The 17,897-nt window shown below is 47.0% G+C and overlaps 1 protein-coding gene across 1 annotated transcript in view; it reads left to right on the top strand.

The window, feature by feature from the left end:
- The window catches only part of LOC135209623 (AP-3 complex subunit delta-1-like), a 145,601-nt gene that overhangs the window by 109,856 nt on the left and 17,848 nt on the right, over nt 1–17,897 (top strand). Inside the window, 3 exon segments of the mRNA XM_064242330.1 lie at nt 13,304–13,518; nt 13,807–13,966; nt 14,529–14,679. Coding sequence (XP_064098400.1) covers nt 13,304–13,518; nt 13,807–13,966; nt 14,529–14,679 — 526 coding nt within the window.

The following is a 17,897-nucleotide window of genomic DNA, read 5'->3' as shown; positions in this document are numbered from 1 at the left end:
AATACCTGTCATGAATGTGAGGGGTTGAATGCAGAAGAATGGAAGACTCTAACTTCTTATTGTTCATACACGAAACAAACCTTCGGTCTTAACATTAGGATTTACTAGCGCCAAGCTGGAAACCGGTAGAATTAAAATTACACTTGTGAGATCCAGGGACTAATGGCATCTATACCAGGTCACGGGGCATGTATACCCCGAATGCCCACGGCTACCTGTGACCCATCAGTTATTTTCCTACCGCCTTTAAGATAAGACGTGTTACTGTCTATCTCATTTAAAGCCGGTTTTTCAGTTTGCCCGTTCTTTATCCATTTCATTTTTTATTTTTCATTCCTTTTCTTTCTCCAAGTGTGATCAGTGTGTGGTAAGAGTGTATACGTGGTATGATGGAGAATTTTGCCTCAACATCGGGATCGTCTACCGCTTCGAAGAGGAGACAAAGGAAATGCCCAGGAGTCAGTGGCTTCCCTTGTTCTAGGTTCCTAACCTCGGTGTCGACGGATCCTCATCCAACGTGTAGTAGGTGCAGGGAAAACGTATGTACGATTACTAATCCGTGTTCTGTTTGTCGCGGTTGGTCGGTGGAACAGTGGAAGAAGTTCTATGGGAAAAGCCAATACAAAAGAAAGGGGGTGACGCCATCTTTGGATGACCAAATCTTACCGGCTTCTTTTGTATCGGTAATAAACCAGGCTGCTCCATATGTTTCTCCACCTGCTTTTGAATTGTCTCATACCCCTTCGGTTTCTCCTAGCGGTTCTGTATCGGAAACGTCAGGAGGGGCCTTGGGTAATTTTATGAATAATTTGCACTCTCCTTTGTTCCCAGCAAGTAGAGGGGGAGATCCGCCATCTTTGTTCCAGGCTCCTGCTACGCAAGCCGCATAGGTTAGATGGTACGTGGTCAGCGCTAGGCCTACCAGGCGTACCAACCTTGGATGGTCTGCTTGACGCATTATATGACGTCACGGTTCCAGCAGGGTCCGGCAGCGCTGAATGTTCCTCACCCCCTCCCCCGGGCTTTTGCAATTTATGGGAATTAATGCCGCTGCTTCTCCATCCCACTCAGTATTTACAGCGATGCAGAACATGGGAGGTAATTTGGCAGCAAACGTGCGGTTACCAGCAGAAACCTCTCAGTCTCTCCCTACGAGAGGGATGACGTCACAACACCCTCCCTTTACCGTCACACTCTGAGATGGCAGGCGTGATGACGTCACAGACCGATTCTCGGCCTTTTTCGCTGCACCCAGACGCTAATACGCCTTCTGATCCGTCAATGCAAACTGTAATGCAGAAGTTACAGGATATAGAGGAGAGAATGAATAAGAGAGACAAAAAGAAAAAGTGTGATTCGCCTTCTTCGTCTTCTTCCTCTAGTTCGGCGTCATCGCTAAGTCCGATAACGTCACGGCGAGCGCCAGTCAAGCGTTGGAGGAGGATTCGGGAGTTCCTAGCGGATCCTCGGGCCAGAGGAGAAGAATCAATTCTTCCTCTTCTTCGGACGGAGACTGTCATTTCCAAGTCAGCAAGAAGGTCGGAAAATCAGTGGCTATTAAGCACAAGGTTGCCAGACGAAGCCGTTCGCAAGAGTCCGAACAAGCGAGAGAGGTGACGGCCAGCGAGCTAGCGGCCGAGGCGGAGTTGCCAGTTCGGATCGCAAAAACTGCGATACCTCTGGTAAAATCGACGTTGGCGGCGAAAGGTGCAGCAGAGGATGGAATTGCAGGTCCCAGTTTCGCCCGTAAGGCCGTTCAAAATACGTACGAAGGACGATAAGGCTCCTATTAAAAGTACGAAAAATAGAGAGTTGGCAACCTCGGCGGATACGTTCGTGGGAAGGCAGGTGTCCGTCTGGATAGAAGGCCGAGGCCGGGCTCGCCGACGCTCGAAAACGATGCCAAATGCTAATAAAGACGAACTTACCTCTGTCTCAAGGGAGCCTTCATCTTGGAGATCTAGACGAGTTCTCGCTCTAGATCCGTGAGCAGAGAGAGAGTGAGACGTTCTCGTTCCCCTGCTGACTATCTGGGATCGAGCCAACAGCGGCCAGCAAAGATCAAAGAGGCCCGCGGCCGTAGGGGCAGGCGGCCGTGGAACTTCCGGGCCGTCTGTCAGAAGATAGAGGCGAGACAACATCTCTCGTGACGGAGAGTGGTACACTAGAGCCGGAGGAAGGAGAAAACCAAGAATTTCTGGCCTCGTATGCAGAGGTTATTGATTTGATTCGTCAATTCAATAGCCTTTCGGAGAAGACAGAAACACGGCCAGTATGCTTCCTCCTGGAATTGACATGGCGTTTGACTAAAGAGGGATACCAAGGTGTCGTATGAATTGCCTTGTTCGATCATGCGGAATCGGTCTTGCAACACGTAACGCAAAGATTGCAGGGAGGGATAATTCCTTAAGATCTAATAGATCATTTAAATTTATTCCCCTCCAATGATGAAGCAAAGGAAATATTATACGACACCGAAGGTCCCTTTGCTGTCTACACAAATGAACCCTAATGTTGTAAGGTTAAGGCCTGGATTAACCTTGGATCAGGTTAAAATGGAGTGCCCTTCGATGACGTACCAAGAGGCTGCCACGTTAGAAGCAACAGCTTCTTCTGTCTTTCAGGCTGCGTCCTGGTTAGACCTTTGGTCAACAGCAGTGGCGAAAATTGCATCCTCGGAAGCAACAAGGAAAGTAGTAGATGAACCATTGTTCATTAGATACTACAGTCAGGGTCCAAGGCGATTGCGTACCTGACAAACGTAAGTGCCAATGTTTGGGCAAATATCCTGCTAATGAGGAGAGATGCAGCATTGGCTAGACTAAGCCGCAATGTGGATTTGGATTCCCTGTTAGCAATGAGGAATGGGATATCTTGGAATCGCAACTACTGTTGCCAGAGGTCATACTGGAAGAAGCGATAGATAGAAGAAGGATGGACACTAACGATAGGTTGGTGCAACAGGCAGTTAGGAAAACCTCTAACAGTCAACTATTCCTTTGGAGGGAAGACAACAGCAGATGTCTCGAAAGAAACCAGTGAGACATAGCATCCCTAATAGAGTCACAAGACCCTCTTCCCCAAAGAGGATAACTCATCGGCCCTTTCACAATAGAAACAACAGAGGAAGGGGCAATAGGGGAAGGGGGGGGGAGAGGCTCAAGAAGATAGGATGGGCGCCTCCCATCACTCGGCCACACCAGTGGGGGTTGCCTGGCAAATCACTGGAAGGTGTGGCAGGAACTAGGGCAGAGCAGTGGGTGGTGGATGTTCTCAGGATCGGGTTATTTGATTCCGTTCGGGGAGGTAACCCCGCCCCTGACAGATCAACCATTACCCCACGTCACTTATGCCCACAAATCTCAGAAGGCCACTATTCTGCAGGACGAAGTGAAGAAGATGATGGAAAAAGGAGCTGTGCAACAAGTATGCAGTCCGACAAAAGGCTTCTACAGCAGGATTTTCCTGGTACCCAAAGCCAACGGGGAGTGGAGGACAGTAATAGACCTGTCAACGCTGAATCTGTTTATAAGGAAAACCAGTTTCAAGATGGAAACTCCGAAAACGGTTCTACAAGCAGTCAGAATCGGAGACTTTATGCTGACAGTCGATCTAAAGGACGCATACTTTCAGATACCAGTCCATCAGTCTTCAAGGAAATTTCTCCGCTTCAGTCTTGCAGGGAAAGCTTTCGAGTTCAAGGTCCTGTGCTTCGGATTGACAACGTCTCCTCAAGTTTTTACAAGAGTGTTCACCCTCGTGTCGGCGTGGGCGCACGCTCAGGGGATCAGGCTGATAAGATATCTGGACGATTGGCTGGTGATAGCAAAGTCCAGGGAGAAATTACTCAGGGACAGGGCGGCCCTCCTGCAGCTTTGTCACAGCCTAGGTATTGTGGTGAATCAGCAGAAGTCGCAGCTGGATCCAAGTCAACGTTTGGAATATCTGGGAATGGTGATAGACACACACAAGCCAAAGTATTCCCGACAGACCAAAGAGTACAGAAATGCAAACAAGTGGTGAATGCCTTTCTGGGAAAGCAGACACAGCCAGCAAGACAGTGGCAGGTGGTGCTGGGAATCCTAACTTCCCTGGAGAAGCTAGTACCACAAGGAAGGCTACACCTTCGGTCCCTACAATGGAGGATGAAGGAGTTTGGTCACCAACAGTAGATCACCCGTACGAGCAAATTCCCTTGTCGGCAGAAGTGAGGAAAGACTTGCTGTGGTGGGTGGACGACGACAATCTGACAGTGGGTGTCCCCCTTCAACAATCCTCCCCAGACCTCTTGCTGTTCTCGGATGCGTCACTAGAAGGCTGGGGAGCCCATATGGAGGAGTTGATGGTGTCAGCAAAATGGAGTTGCAAGGACAGAGAACTCCATATAAACGTGCTGGAGTTGAAAGCAGCTTTCCTGGCTCTACAAGAATTCAGGGAGAGAGTAAAGGGACACTCGGTGGTATTGATGTCAGACAACACCACCAGATAGTAGCTTATATAAACAAGCAAGGAGGCCTAGTTTCTCGGCAGTTACATGTGATGACAGTTCAACTTCACCAGTGGGCTATAGAGAACCTGGTAGACATCAAGGCCAGGTATATTCCGGGAAAAAGAAACATAGTGGCCGACAAGTTGAGCCGCAGGGATCAGATTCTGGGAACGGAGTGGTCCCTACACCAACAGGTAGTGGACAGGATGTCATGTTGTGGGAAGGACCGATCATAGACCTATTCGCAACCAGGTACAACAAAAAGTTGGAAGTGTATTGTTCAGTAGTCCCGGACGCAGAGGCAGCAGCAGAAGATGCGCTACAACACCCCTGGGACAATCTGGACGTGTACGCATTTCCTCCATTTTGTCTAATCCGTCAGGTTCTGAACAGGGTAATGCGGTCTCAGAACCTCAAGATGACCCTGGTAGCCCCGTTATGGCCGAAAGCAGAGTGGTTTCCAGACCTACTGGAACTCCTAGTAGATGTGTCAAGAGAGTTACCTCCATGGAGCAACCTTCTGTGTCAGCCTCACGTGGAGATGTACCACCAGTCGGTGAAGTCCCTATCGCTTCACGGGTGGAGACTGTCAAGTATCTCCTCCGAGAGCGAGGGTTTTCGCAGAAAGCAGCAACTCAGATGGCAGGTAATATCAGAAAATCATCTGCGACAGTATACCAAGGGAAGTGGTCAGCATACTGTGATTGGTGTCGTAGGGGGAACGTGTCTCCACTCGGTACCACTATTCAGCAGTTAGCAGACTTTCTGATATATCTCAGAACAGAAAAACATATGTCTGTATCTGCAGTGAAGGGGTACAGGGCTGCTCTAGCCTCAGTCTTACGAATGAAAGGAGGAGTGGACATATCGTCTTCATGGGAGGTTGGCCATGCTGATGAGGAGCTTTGAACAGTCATGCCCACCAAAGGAGCTAAAAGCCCCAGATTGGATCTGACCAAGGTACTGAGTAGTCTGACAAAACCCCCTTACGAACCACTAAGGCAGTCCACGGATAGGAGCCTGACCCTGAAGACAGTCTTCTTATTGGCCCTGGCTTCAACCAAAAGGGTGGGGAGCTACATGGCCTCTCATATCTCATAAAAGCACGTCGAGAGGTTGGAGATCAATGGTGTGTGAGTTTGTCCCAGAATTCGTGGCAAAGACCCAAAAATCCAACAATAGTAGACGGCAGATTCGACTCCTTTACCATACCTTCCTTGGCAGACTTTGTAGACAACGACAAAGCTGAAATGCTCCTGTGCCCCGTCAGGGCACTAAGGGGAGTACTTAAAGAGAACAAGGCACCTCAGGCCGGGGGTGCCAGAGGTTGTTCGTAAGTACAGGACGAACAAGAAGGAAGTGTCCAAGAATACAAATATCATTTTGGCTAAGGGAGACAATCAGAAATGCTTATACTGCAGAAGACAGAGGGTCAGATAGCCAGGTGGGAGCTAGAGCTCATGACATCAGGGGTGTGTGAGTGCTTCCCTGGCATTTAAGAAGAACATGTCTGTGGATAAAATTCTGAAAGCTGGCGTGTGGAAGCGCCAAACAACTTTCACCTCATTTATTTGAAAGATGTTGGCCCATAGATCCTTGGACATTTCCTTTTTCCTTGGGTCCAGTGGTGGCGGCCCAACAAGTGATATAGTTCATCCAGTGCCCCTGGCGGGTCAGTTTGCGTCTAGTCTAAGATGAAGGTATGAAAGTAGAATGAATGGGATGACTGTGGTCATTTTTTCTTTACTACTTTCTTCCTACTCCTTTAACTACGGGCAGTATGAAGGAGAGTACCGTTCATGTGCTGGAACGGACTAGATGCAGGTGAGATGGTCAGCCATACTGTGAAGCTATCTTAGCTGATGATATACTTTTCAGTAGCACACAAACACCCCTCTGGATAATAAGGAAAGAGGGGTGAAGGTGGAATCCAGTCGCAAGGGACAAGAGTAAACAGTAGAATGGTATCTACACCCAGTGGGAGGAAACCAATAGATCCACTTATATCTTTGGTCCTAGGTTCATTGTCCATCTCTAGAATTTTCCCTCCCTTATATATTTGGAAATGGATAAGGTGGCAAACTTCCAGTCAGTTGTAGAGACTTACCTCCCTCCAATAGTAAGTCTATCCTAATGTTAAGACCGAAGGTTTGTTTCGTGTATGAACAAATATAAATTTGTAACTAATTTGTATTTTTCATAACTAACAAACCTGAGGTCTTAACAGTTAAAGGCCCACCTCGAACCACCCCTCTAGCAGTCTAAACTGGGTTAGAAATATAACTGATGGGTCACAGGTAGCCGTGGGCATTCGGGGTATACATGCCCCGTGACCTGGTATAGATGCCATTAGTCCCTGGATCTCACAAGTGTAATTTTAATTCTACCGGTTTCCAGCTTGGCGCTAGTAAATCCTAATGTTAAGACCTCAGGTTTGTTAGTTATGAAAAAAATACAAATTAGTTTTACAAATTTGGTATTTTGAGGAAGTTAGAGAGGGATAGAGTTAGACGTTTGAAGAGTGTGAGTACAAGGCCTATTGAGCCTTTTATTGACCCTATCTCTAACCTTATTTTGATTCTCCCTCTGTGTCGAATCATTCACAAGCTTTACTTTCAGAATCGGCCTCTGAAATCGCCGATCTGAAGGCTACTATCTCTAAGATGAAGTCCAAAATGGCGGTCTTACAAGGTAAGGATAGTGAGAGTGAAGTGTTTAGTGAAGCGAGTGCTCCCAGTGTTGTGGAGGGGGCGTTTGATCGTCTCTGCGACGCTCCCAGGCCTAGACCGCTTCCAAGCTCCCATGCCCAGAGGAGAAGGAAAGTCGAAAGCCTTAAGGAGGTCGTGGGGAATCCCCAACGGTCAGACGTCCCTCAGCAAGCTCTGTTTCGCTTCAGGCTGCTCAGGACCGCTTTAGAAAAAGCGTCCTGCGAGAGAGTTTCTCTTCCTCTCCCTCTCTTTCACCTAAACGAGAGTGGAAGGATTCGGACCTTTCCAGGCCCCTGAAAAGGCATTTTAGAGAACCTGATTTGAATTCAAGCCTGGAGCGCTTCTCAGATGAAGCTCCCCTCTTTCAATCAAAAAGGCAAAGGTTGCGTCAACGTCTCCCTACATGGACGTAGCGGATCGCTCGCCTTCGAATTCTCTTTCTCCTCCCATTGAAGAAGACGTGGGAGAAGCTTCAAGGAAAATTCTTCTTGCTGTCCAAGAGCAGCTAGCCTCATTGGTGGGAGTTTTGGCTAGAGATCCTCCTCGTAAGAAGGACGTTTCTCTTCCGATCAAGAAGTCTCGTCCTCTCTCCCCTGCCAAACGCAGACATGAAGCTTCGTCTTCCAAACTAGTAGAAGAAGATTTTCTGTCTAGATCGAGAGCGAGAGAGGCATATACCAGACGCGAAGCGCAAGACAAGACGCCAGCTAAACGTGAGGCGTCTTCCAGGCGCGAGGCGTCATACAGAGGCGTGGAATCAGCCAGACGCGAGATTCCAGCCAGGACTTATTCCGGACGTGAAGCGTCATCTAAGCGCGAGGCGCCAGCCAAGTTTTTGGCGCCAGCCAGGACGCCAGTTGAGTGCGAGACGTCTTCCAGGCGCGAGGCGTCTTCCAGACGTGAGGAGTCAGCCAAGCGCGAGGCGTCAGCCAGGACGCTCGGCGGACGAGAGGCGTCATCCAAGCGCGAGGCGTCATCCTTATATGAGGAGCCGCCTAAGCGTGTGGCACCAGCCAAGCGGGAAGCTTCTCACAAAGCTCAAACTTTTGTGAAGAGGAGAGATTATCACTCCCTTAGTCCCTTTCCTATCAGGATTTTGTCTCCCCCAGAGGAAAGACGTCCTGATTTTTCGACGGAGTCTCCTCTAGACCCCGAGTTAGAGGAGAACTCAGAAGACGAGAATCGTGGAAGGGAAGGACTGTCGAGCTACAAAGTCTTGACAGCCCTGCTTCTTGAAGAATATGGAGACGCTTTAACCCCTGCCGCTCCTCCTCCGCGCTCTCTGTTTTCGAGCGCAAAGGCTAAGAAGTCTTCGTCTTTTCTTAGAATGAAACCCACCATTTCTATGAAGAGGGCTCTTCAGTCTTTGAATTCGTGGATGGATTCGAAGAAGGAGCTAGGCAGGACGGTCTTCTGCATGCCCCCAGCGAGACTCACTGGAAAAAGGGGCATTTGGTATCAGACGGGAGAGAATATGGGCCTTTCTCTCCTGTCTTCGGCTGAAGCGGACTTTTCGACGTTAGTCGATGCGTCGAGAAGACAAGGTTTGAACTCTGCCCGTGTGACTTGGGGCATTTCAGAACTGGATCATCTCCTCAAGGGCTCTTCCATGTATTGGAAGTTTTCAACTTCTTAGATTGGTCCCTTGGGGTGATGTCCAAGAAGGCACATGACTCAGAAGGACTCGACCCAGAAGTTCTCCTTTGTATACTGTCGTGTATCGACAAGGCGGTACAAGATGGCTCTTTAGAAATCTCCTCTTTATTTGGAGCGGGACTGCTTAAGAAGAGGACAGTCTTCAGTGCTTTTTTGACCAAAGCGGTCTCCCACTCTCAAAGAGCAGCACTGTTGTACTCTCCCTTATCGGACTTTTTGTTTCCTTCTCAGTTAGTGAAAGACATTTCCCGATCATTAACTGAGAAGGCGACTCAAGACCTTCTTACCCAGTCATCAAGGAAGAAGAGACCTGCGACTGCGGTGGAAAAGAAAGGACCGAGTACGTCAGTTCAGCCCTTTCGAGGAGGCCCTACCTCCAGAGCACCCTCAAGAAGGAAGGCTCCTGAGAAGAGAGGTAGGTCTGCCTTCCATCCCTTTAAAAAGGGTAAATGATGCTTCTCTCCTCCAAACACCAGTAGGTATGCCAGGCTCTTAGAATTTGCGGAAGCCTGGGCACGTATAGGCACGGACGCCTCATCTTTGTCCATGATAAGGAAAGGATACCTTATACCTTTCCTCGACAGTCCTCCCCTAACGTCAACTCCGCGGGAACTGTCAGCCAAATACAGGGACCCTGTACTGAGGGATACTCTTCGACTGATGGTGGATCAGATGTGGGACAAGAGAGCGATAGAACTAGTACTGGATCAAAACTCCCCGGGGTTTTACAATCGCCTTTTTTCTGGTTGCAAAGGCCTCGGGGGGCTGGAGACCAGTACTGGACGTCAGCGCTCTGAACAAATTTGTTCAGAAGGAGAAGTTCTCCATGGAGACTTCGGCCTCAGTCCTTTCAGCTTTACGCCAAGGAGATTGGATGGTGTCTCTGGATCTCCAGGACGCCTATTTCCACATACCAATTCACCCTTCATCGAAGAAGTACCTCCGTTTCATGGCGGAGTGGAAGGGGGGGGGGATCTTTCAGTTCAGGGCCTTGTTTCGGCCTGTCCACAGCTCCTCAGGTCTTCACAAGCCTGATGAAGAATGTGGCAAGGTTTCTTCACCTAAAAGGGGTGAATATCTCTCTGTATCTGGACGACTGGCTCATCAGGGCCAGATCAGAGAGACAGTGTTTGGAGGACCTTATTCTGACCATGAACTTGATCAAGTCGTTGGGATTACTCGTGAACCTCAAGAAGTCGCAGCTGACCCCCAGACAGAACTTAGTCCATCTGGGGATTCAGATGGATTCTCGGGGTTTTGCGAGATTTCCTTCGCAAGAGAGACTCGCGAGAGGCTTGGAGAAAGTCTCTCTCTTCTTAAAAAAAAAAGAACGGACGTCGGCGAGGGAATGGTTAAGCCTTCTAGGAACCCTTTCCCCGCTCGAACAGTTCTTTCCTCTAGGAAGACTGCATATTTGTCCACTTCAATTCTTCCTCAAAAAGTCTTGGAGTTGGAAGACAAGAAATCTATCAGACGCCTTTCCCATTCCAGTGGAGATGAAGCCTCACTTGGAATGGTGGTTGCCCCCATTGAAGGAGAACAAGGGAATCTCCATGAAGGTTCAGAACCCAAACCTAGTGTTAGAAGGGTTTGGGGAGCAACGTTAGGCTCGAGAGAGGTGTCAGGCATCTGGGAAGCAGCACAGGCGTCCTGGCGCACAAACTGCAAGGAGCTCTTTGCCGTACATCTGGCTCTAAAGAGCCTAGAACCTTTGGTATCGAACCAAGTTCAAGTGAATATAGACAACACCACAGCGTTGGCCTACATTCGGAAACAAGGAGGGACTCACTCCTTGTTCCTTTACGAACTGGCAAGAGACCTACTGCTTTGGACTTCCCAGAGGAATATCTCCCTGCTTACGAGATTTATTCAGGGAGAAAGGAACGTAAGGGCGGACAGGCTCAGCAGGAGGAACCAGGTCCTTCACACAGAGTGGACCCTACACTCGGAAGTGTGTCAGAGTCTCTGGTCTCTTTGGGGGACTCCTCATGTGGATCTCTTCGCCACATTCCTTTCCAAAAGACTGGAGGTATTTTGTTCGGTGGTAGAAGATCCCAGAGCTCTGATGGTCGACGCCTTCCTACTAGACTGGTCTCACGTAGACGTCTACGCCTTTTCACCGTTCAAGATCCTGGGACTAGTTCTAAAGAAATTTGTGGCTTCAGAAGGAACACGGATGACCCTGATAGCCCCCTTTTGGCCAGCACAAGACTGGTTCACAGAGGTGGTGGAGTTGACAGTAGATTTTCCCAGATCCCTCCCAAGAAGGACGGATCTTCTCAAACGACCACACTTCCAGAGGTATCATCAAAACCTCCCCGCTCTCACTCTGACTGCCTTTTGACTATCGAAAGACTTGTCAGAGCGAGAGGGTTTTCTCGCAAAATTGCAAGCGCGATTGCGAGAGCCCGCAGAGCTTCCACTAGACGAGTATATCAGTCAAGTGGGAAGTTTTTAGAAGGTGGTGCAAGTCTCTAAGAAGTTGTCCTCCTCGCTGATTTCTTAATATTCTTGAGGGAAGATTCGCATCTATCTGTACCCACAATAAAGGGTTACAGAAGTATGCTTTCTGCAGTCTTCAGGAATAGAGGACTAGATCTAACAGAGAATAAGGATCTCCACGATCTCATAAGATCCTTTGAAACTACGAAGTCGTCGGGGCCAGCTCCTCCTAGCTGGAACCTTGATGTAGTTTTAAAATTTCCTTTCATCTGATAAGTTTGAACCTCCTCATCTGGCATCTTTCGAGACCTGACTAGAAAAATGTTGTTCCTATTAGCTTTAGCACAGCAAAAAGAGTTAGTGAACTGCATGCTCTAGAGGATAAAGTAGGATTTAAGGGGGACTCGGCCATTTGCTCGTTTAAAGCTTTATTTCTGGCTAAAAACGAGAATCCCTCGAATCCCTGGCCTAGGACCTTCGAGGTTAAAGGTTTATCGAGTCTCATAGGGAGAGAGGCAGAAAGATCTCTTTGTCCTGTAAGAGCTCTGAAATTCTATCTTCAGAGAAAACACCAGATGGGGGCCTCGACACAAGGTCTTTGGTGCGCGGTAAAAGACCCCACAAGACTGATGTCCAAGAATGCTCTAGCGTTCTTTGTAAGAAGCGTCATTACAGATGCGCATAAGGTCAGTCCTGACGACGCTTTTCGACTTCTAAAAGTGAAAGCTCATGAAGTAAGAGCAGTAGCGACATCTCTTTCGTTTCATAAAAATATGTCGCTAAAGAACATCTTGGAAGCGACATTTTGGAGATGCAACTCAGTATTTGCATCTCACTACTTGAGAGATGTTCGTGTGACCTATAAGAATTGTTTTTCTATAGGTCCTTTCGTGTCAGCGGATACGATCCTGGGTATAGGAGCTAACACCAATCCTTAATTTATACATACCGTCTATTAGATATGTTCTAGACTTTCTGCTGACAAAGTGCAGACGTCGCACTGGCGGTCAGTCACTATTGTTCAGTAAGGAACTCTTGTGATATCTTATTAGATGAGTATCATTATTTTTTTTTGAAAATTAAGTGTGTGTGCGTGATGTGTTTTTGAGTTATGGTTGTTGTGAAGAGTTTGGGGATAACTCGGAACAATTTTTAATACTAACACGGTGGTTAGGATCAGGTGGTCGGGATTGGTTGTGTGCTCCTTCATAAGGTGTATTGTCATATAAGTGGATCAGCACCCATTGACAAAGTCCTTTCAGGCTCTGCCGAGTAAGCGGATAAGACCCCATCGGCAGACCACAAGAACTCTTGGCCATAGATCATATATCTGCTAAAGTTCTTGCGGTGATGCAGACTCCTGGGCAGTACCCATGAAGTCTACCACCTATCAGGTAGGAACCAAGGTTTATTTATACCTACAACATATGTTGTTTACCTGTCTATTCCATAAGTAGCTGTCTCTTACCCTCCACCAAAGGGTGCCAATCAGCTATGTATATATCTGACAGTAAGTTGATTGTATGAAAATGATATTGTTATGATACAGTAAAGTTTCATACATACTTACCTGGCAGATATATACGATTAATGGCCCACCCAGCCTCCCCGCAGGAGACAGGTGGAAGAGAGAAAATATGATAGAAAACGGGAATGGTTCCTAGTCCTGCCACCCAGGCAGGCGGTAGATCACTGACCTACCTGTAGCGAGTGGCGCGAAATTTGAATTTCTGTCGGGGACGACGGAGTCTTAGCTATGTATATATCTGCCAGGTAAGTATGTATGAAACTTTATTGTATCATAACAATATCATTTTAACTAGATAGTACGTGCAGGGTAGTTAAGTTTTGAAGGGGAATGGAAGAAATATGGAACAAAAAATGAAGTATATTGGCTTGGCCAAATAATGTGAACAGAGAACACTATTGGGTCACCATACTAGCATGTTAAAGTAAATCTCTTTCTATTGGTTGAGCTGAATTGATATTTAACAATGTTTCACTACAGGTAACAAATCTCCTAGTAGACCGTCTTCCTGTGTTTGTTTCCTCGGGTGACTTAGAAGTCCAGGAGAGGGCATCCTGTATCCTTCAAATAGTTAATTACGTTCAGAAGTGTCACAAAAACGGCGAGAAAATTGGTGCCGACCTTGCACTTCTACTGTCTGGAGAACTAAATCCTGTAGCTCCCAGGGCTCAGAAGAAAGTGCCAATTCCAGATGGGTAAGATAATTTTCTGTTCATTTTTTGTTAGTTTTTGAATGGGACTAGACCTAATAATCAGATCACCGTTGCTTGCACCATGTGTAAGCAATAATAGGGTAGTGAGATATAACACTTTCAAGTAACAGATTTTTTTAAATTGTCATCTTCAAGCAAATGGCTTTCCTGCTTATATATGTTAGTGTGAAAATATTGTTTATAGGAAGTTTCAGAATACACCAGTCTTCACAAATAAGTGGCATCAGTGTGAAAGTATTTTTTATTCAGTTCTTTACTTGACCTCTACAGCTTGGACTTAGATGCTTGGATCAATGACCCACCATCAGAGAGTGAAGCAGATGATGATGAGGAAGATGGAGAAAAGGCAGATATCTTTGTGAAATCAGAGTCATCCTCTAGAGAACGAAAGAAGGAAAAGTATGAGCCAACGGAAGACGAACTGCAGAAAGTAAGTACTAGTGATATTCAGGTGTGATGAGAATTTTTTTCATGAATTTGGAGTATAATTGTTCCTCTTATGTCAGTACTCCGTATAAGTTGGAACCTGTACTTGAAACTTGGTATAAGGTATGTAACAAGTTTACTGGTGGTAGGTGGGCGAGTGGCTGAAACACACTGCTCACCTGCCATCAGGCATTTTTTCATGCTGTGCTCTGACTGACCATCAGGTTGAAACTTCTCTCATCTTTTTTTATATATATATTTTTTTGTGTGTTTTTTTATTTAACTTGAGAGTTGAAAAACAAAGTGTTTGTAGGATGTAAATGGATTTTGGCCACTTTTATGATCATTTCATATTGATAAGAAAATTGGCCAAATCTGTATTTATTTGCTGGAGTTAAATTTGTACACATTTATTTTGCCAGCAACATAATAAAATAAATAGCATTGTTGCCATTTTAAAATGTACTTATAGAAGAATGTATAAATATTAAATTAATAAAGATTTTGGATACGTATTGCCGTATCTCAGAATTTTTCAGCTAAACGCATTTTTTTATTTCATTTAGCTACGTGATGCTAGAAGAGCGGAACAGGCAAGCAACCCGTATTACGTCAAGTCACTGTCGCAATCATCGCCAAGGCCTAACCATAATAACATTCAAGTTGACGAGATTCCAGTAGCAGCATTAGATCTTAATGTATCTCTCAAGATACCAGGTAAGGTTTCTGGAAGCTTTTGCAATTTTATGATGAGTTTTATTTAAAGATTAGGTCGGTATCAAACTCTTTTTTTTATGCAATGAAGAAAATAACGCATGTAAATGGATTACATGGAATGTTAATGTAGCAGAAAATCCAAAAATTTTTTTATAAAAAAAAGGAAGGGAAAAGTGGGATGTGAGTACTAATTTGTCATAGAGGTACTGAACTTGTTTAAACAAAAGGATCCTGTTATTAAGGATTAAGTTGATTAAAGCATTTTGAGATGGAATACAAACCACAAGAGAGGGTTGAATGCTGAAGGAATAAGAAATATTGAGGGCTGAAATGCCATAAATAGCATTTTGTTCATGAAACTTACCTGTCGATATATATATAGCTGTATTCTCTGAAGTCCGACAGAATTTCTAAAAACTTACGACACACGTAGTGGGAGTAGGGTGGTTAGTACCCATTCCCGCCGCTGGGAGGCGGGTATCAGGAACCATTCCCATTTTCTATCAGATTTCTTCTGTCGCCGGTGTTGTAAACATCTGTTTACAGCACCTCCGCCTCAGGATTTTGGAAAACTTTATTTGCTTGAGTATCCTCTTGACTTTTTGGTTATTTGTTATTGGATCGATAGCTTGGCATACGTGACTTTGGATTGTTTTTTGATTTTGGCTTGGTTTTTTCCTTAAATATGTAGGTTCTAGTTCGGCTAGTGCCAAGAGTGTGTATGAAAGACGAATGCAAGGTGAGGTTACCAAAAGCTTTGGTGGATCCTCACACAGTGTGTAAAGGTTGTAGGGGGCAAGTGTGTAGGTATGATTTTCGCTGCACGGAGTGTGAAAGTTTGAATGATGCTCAATGGAAGACTTATGAATCCTATGTAAATAAATTAGAGCGTGATAGGATCAGGAGGTCTTCCTCCAGGAGTAAATCGGGTAGTAGACAGGGTAATAATGTAACCCCTTCTAACCCTTCTTTAGATTTTGTGACTCCTAACCCCGTAGTGTTGCCTTCGGGCCCTCAAGTGGTGTCGGCGGAGGTAATGCCCTTTCGCTTATTTTAGATTCTTTGAAAACTCTGGAATCTAAGGTTCTAGCCCTTGAAAAACAGGGAAAGTGCTAAGTGTAGTGATAGTGCCCCCAGTGAAGTGGAGGGGGCGTCAGATCGGCCCTATAGCGCCTCTAGGCTGGGACCTCTGCCGGACTCCCAGGACTCAGGGAGAGGGCATGTCGAAGGCCGAGGAGGGTTACGGGGATCCCCCACCGATCTGACGTCCCTTCAGCAGTACCTGTTGACGCTTCCCAGGCTGCTAAGGAGCGTGCTCGAGCACGTGTCCTAAAGGATTGTTTCTCGTCTTCCGACGCGTCCTCCCGCGCAAGGGTGGGTGGGAATCTCGTTCGGATTCGCGACCGTTGAAGAGGACGTTTCAAGATCAGGACGCTTCACGTCATGCTTTGTCGGATTGGCATTCTTCTCCGGAAAGGCGTGTCTTTCCGCCCCAGAAGAAGGCTAAGTCGTCTTCCGATGAAGACGTCTTTGAGCGCCCCTGTCGCTCTAGAGCTAAGGCTGTTCCTGGGAGAAGGAAGAAGGCGTCCCCTCGCCCCTCACCTTCTCGCAGGCATGGCTCTTCTCCTCGTGTAGAATCCTTCGCAGACGGAGGTTGGTGATCTTGCTATGCAGCGACAACTGGATGCTTACTTAAGCAGAAGGAAACGGTTTTCGGGCCGTAAGAAGGATGATAGACTTCCGATCAAGAGTCAAGACAGTCTTATCCACCTGCTCGTCTTTCGTCCCCGTTTCAGGGTATTTCGGCGTCTAGACTTTCGTTCTCCCCAGCGTTTTTGTCTAGAGATGGAAGTAAACGTCAGGAGAGAGAGAGGTTTCTCCAGTCTGCCCTCTCTTCTCGACGTGAGGACGCTCGGCGTTCCGACATCGACGTTTCTGATGAAGATGCTTTAGTTTCTGAAGGACGGAATTGGAACACGCACCGCTCGCGTTCGTCATGGGCTGTGTTGACCGTGCATCGGGACGCTCGTAAGTGTCAGTTCTGTATCGTTACGCGGACGATCGTTCAGGACGCTTCGGAGGGACGCTAGGAGGGTTGGACGCTCCGCCTTAGCTTCTTTGGACGCTTCGTTGGACGCTCACTTGGACGCTGATTTGGACGCTTCACTGGACGCTCGGAGGACTAGGTTTGACGCTCGATGGACGCTAATAGACATCGTCGTAAGAGCGTCTTGGACGCGAGTACGGAAGTTCGCTCTCGATCGGACGTTATTCCCGAGTCTTTAGATGACGCTACACGTCTTCCTTTCTACTTCGCGGTCTACTCAAGTTGTGATTGCTGCTCCTGTATCGGCTAACGATTCTGTTAAGGATACGTTACCCTCTTCTCTCGTCACCGGTCTGATAGGAGACTTGGAGTGAAAGGTCTTCTTCCTCTTTCTTCGGAGTTTAACTCGGGTAAGGAAGAAGGGGAATTGAGCTGTTCTTCGGAGGAGGTGGATGAAGAACAACCCTCGTCGTCGTCTTCTTCAGACTATCAAGTTTTGGCTCGGCTGCTCCGTGATTCTTTTGGAGATACCTTCCTTCCTGCTGCTCCGCCTTCTCCTCCTTCGCAGTTTTCGTCGTCGAAAGCTAAGAAGACATCCAGGGTTTTGTTAAGATGAAAACGTCTTTGTCTACCAAGAGGGCTTTTCCGGAAAGTTAACACTTGGATGGAGACTAGGAAAGCTAAAGGAAGCACCACTTTCGCCCTGCCTCCGTCTAGCTTAGCGGTAAGGCAGGGATGTGGTATGAAACCGGTGAGGAGTTATTGGTTTGAAGGTTCCGACGTCAGCACAGGGAGATTTCGCCAGCGTTGTAGATGCTTCAAGAAGAGCTCTGTTAGCCTCAGCGAAGGTGTCGTGGACTACGTCAGAGATGGATCATCTGTTGAAGGGTCTGTTTAGATCCTTAGAAGTATTTAACTTCTTAGACTGGTGTCTCGGAGTACTAGACAACCAGTCGCGTAAGCCAGATTCGATCAGCTTGGGGGAGCTGTCCAGTATTTTGTCATGCATGGACAAGGCCGTCAGGGATGGCTCAGAGGAATTAGCATCTCATTTTTCAGCAGGAGTGTTGAAGAAGAGATCGCTGTATTGTAATTTTGCGGCTAAGTCTGTCTCTCCCGCACAGAAGACAGAACTTTTGTATGCGCCGTTCTCGAGTCATCTCTTCCCCCA

Source organism: Macrobrachium nipponense, chromosome 38, assembly GCF_015104395.2.
Source record: "Macrobrachium nipponense isolate FS-2020 chromosome 38, ASM1510439v2, whole genome shotgun sequence".
Classification (NCBI taxonomy): domain Eukaryota; kingdom Metazoa; phylum Arthropoda; class Malacostraca; order Decapoda; family Palaemonidae; genus Macrobrachium; species Macrobrachium nipponense.
Note: the sequence above shows the minus strand (reverse complement) of the source record. Positions and strands in the feature narration are given on the sequence as shown.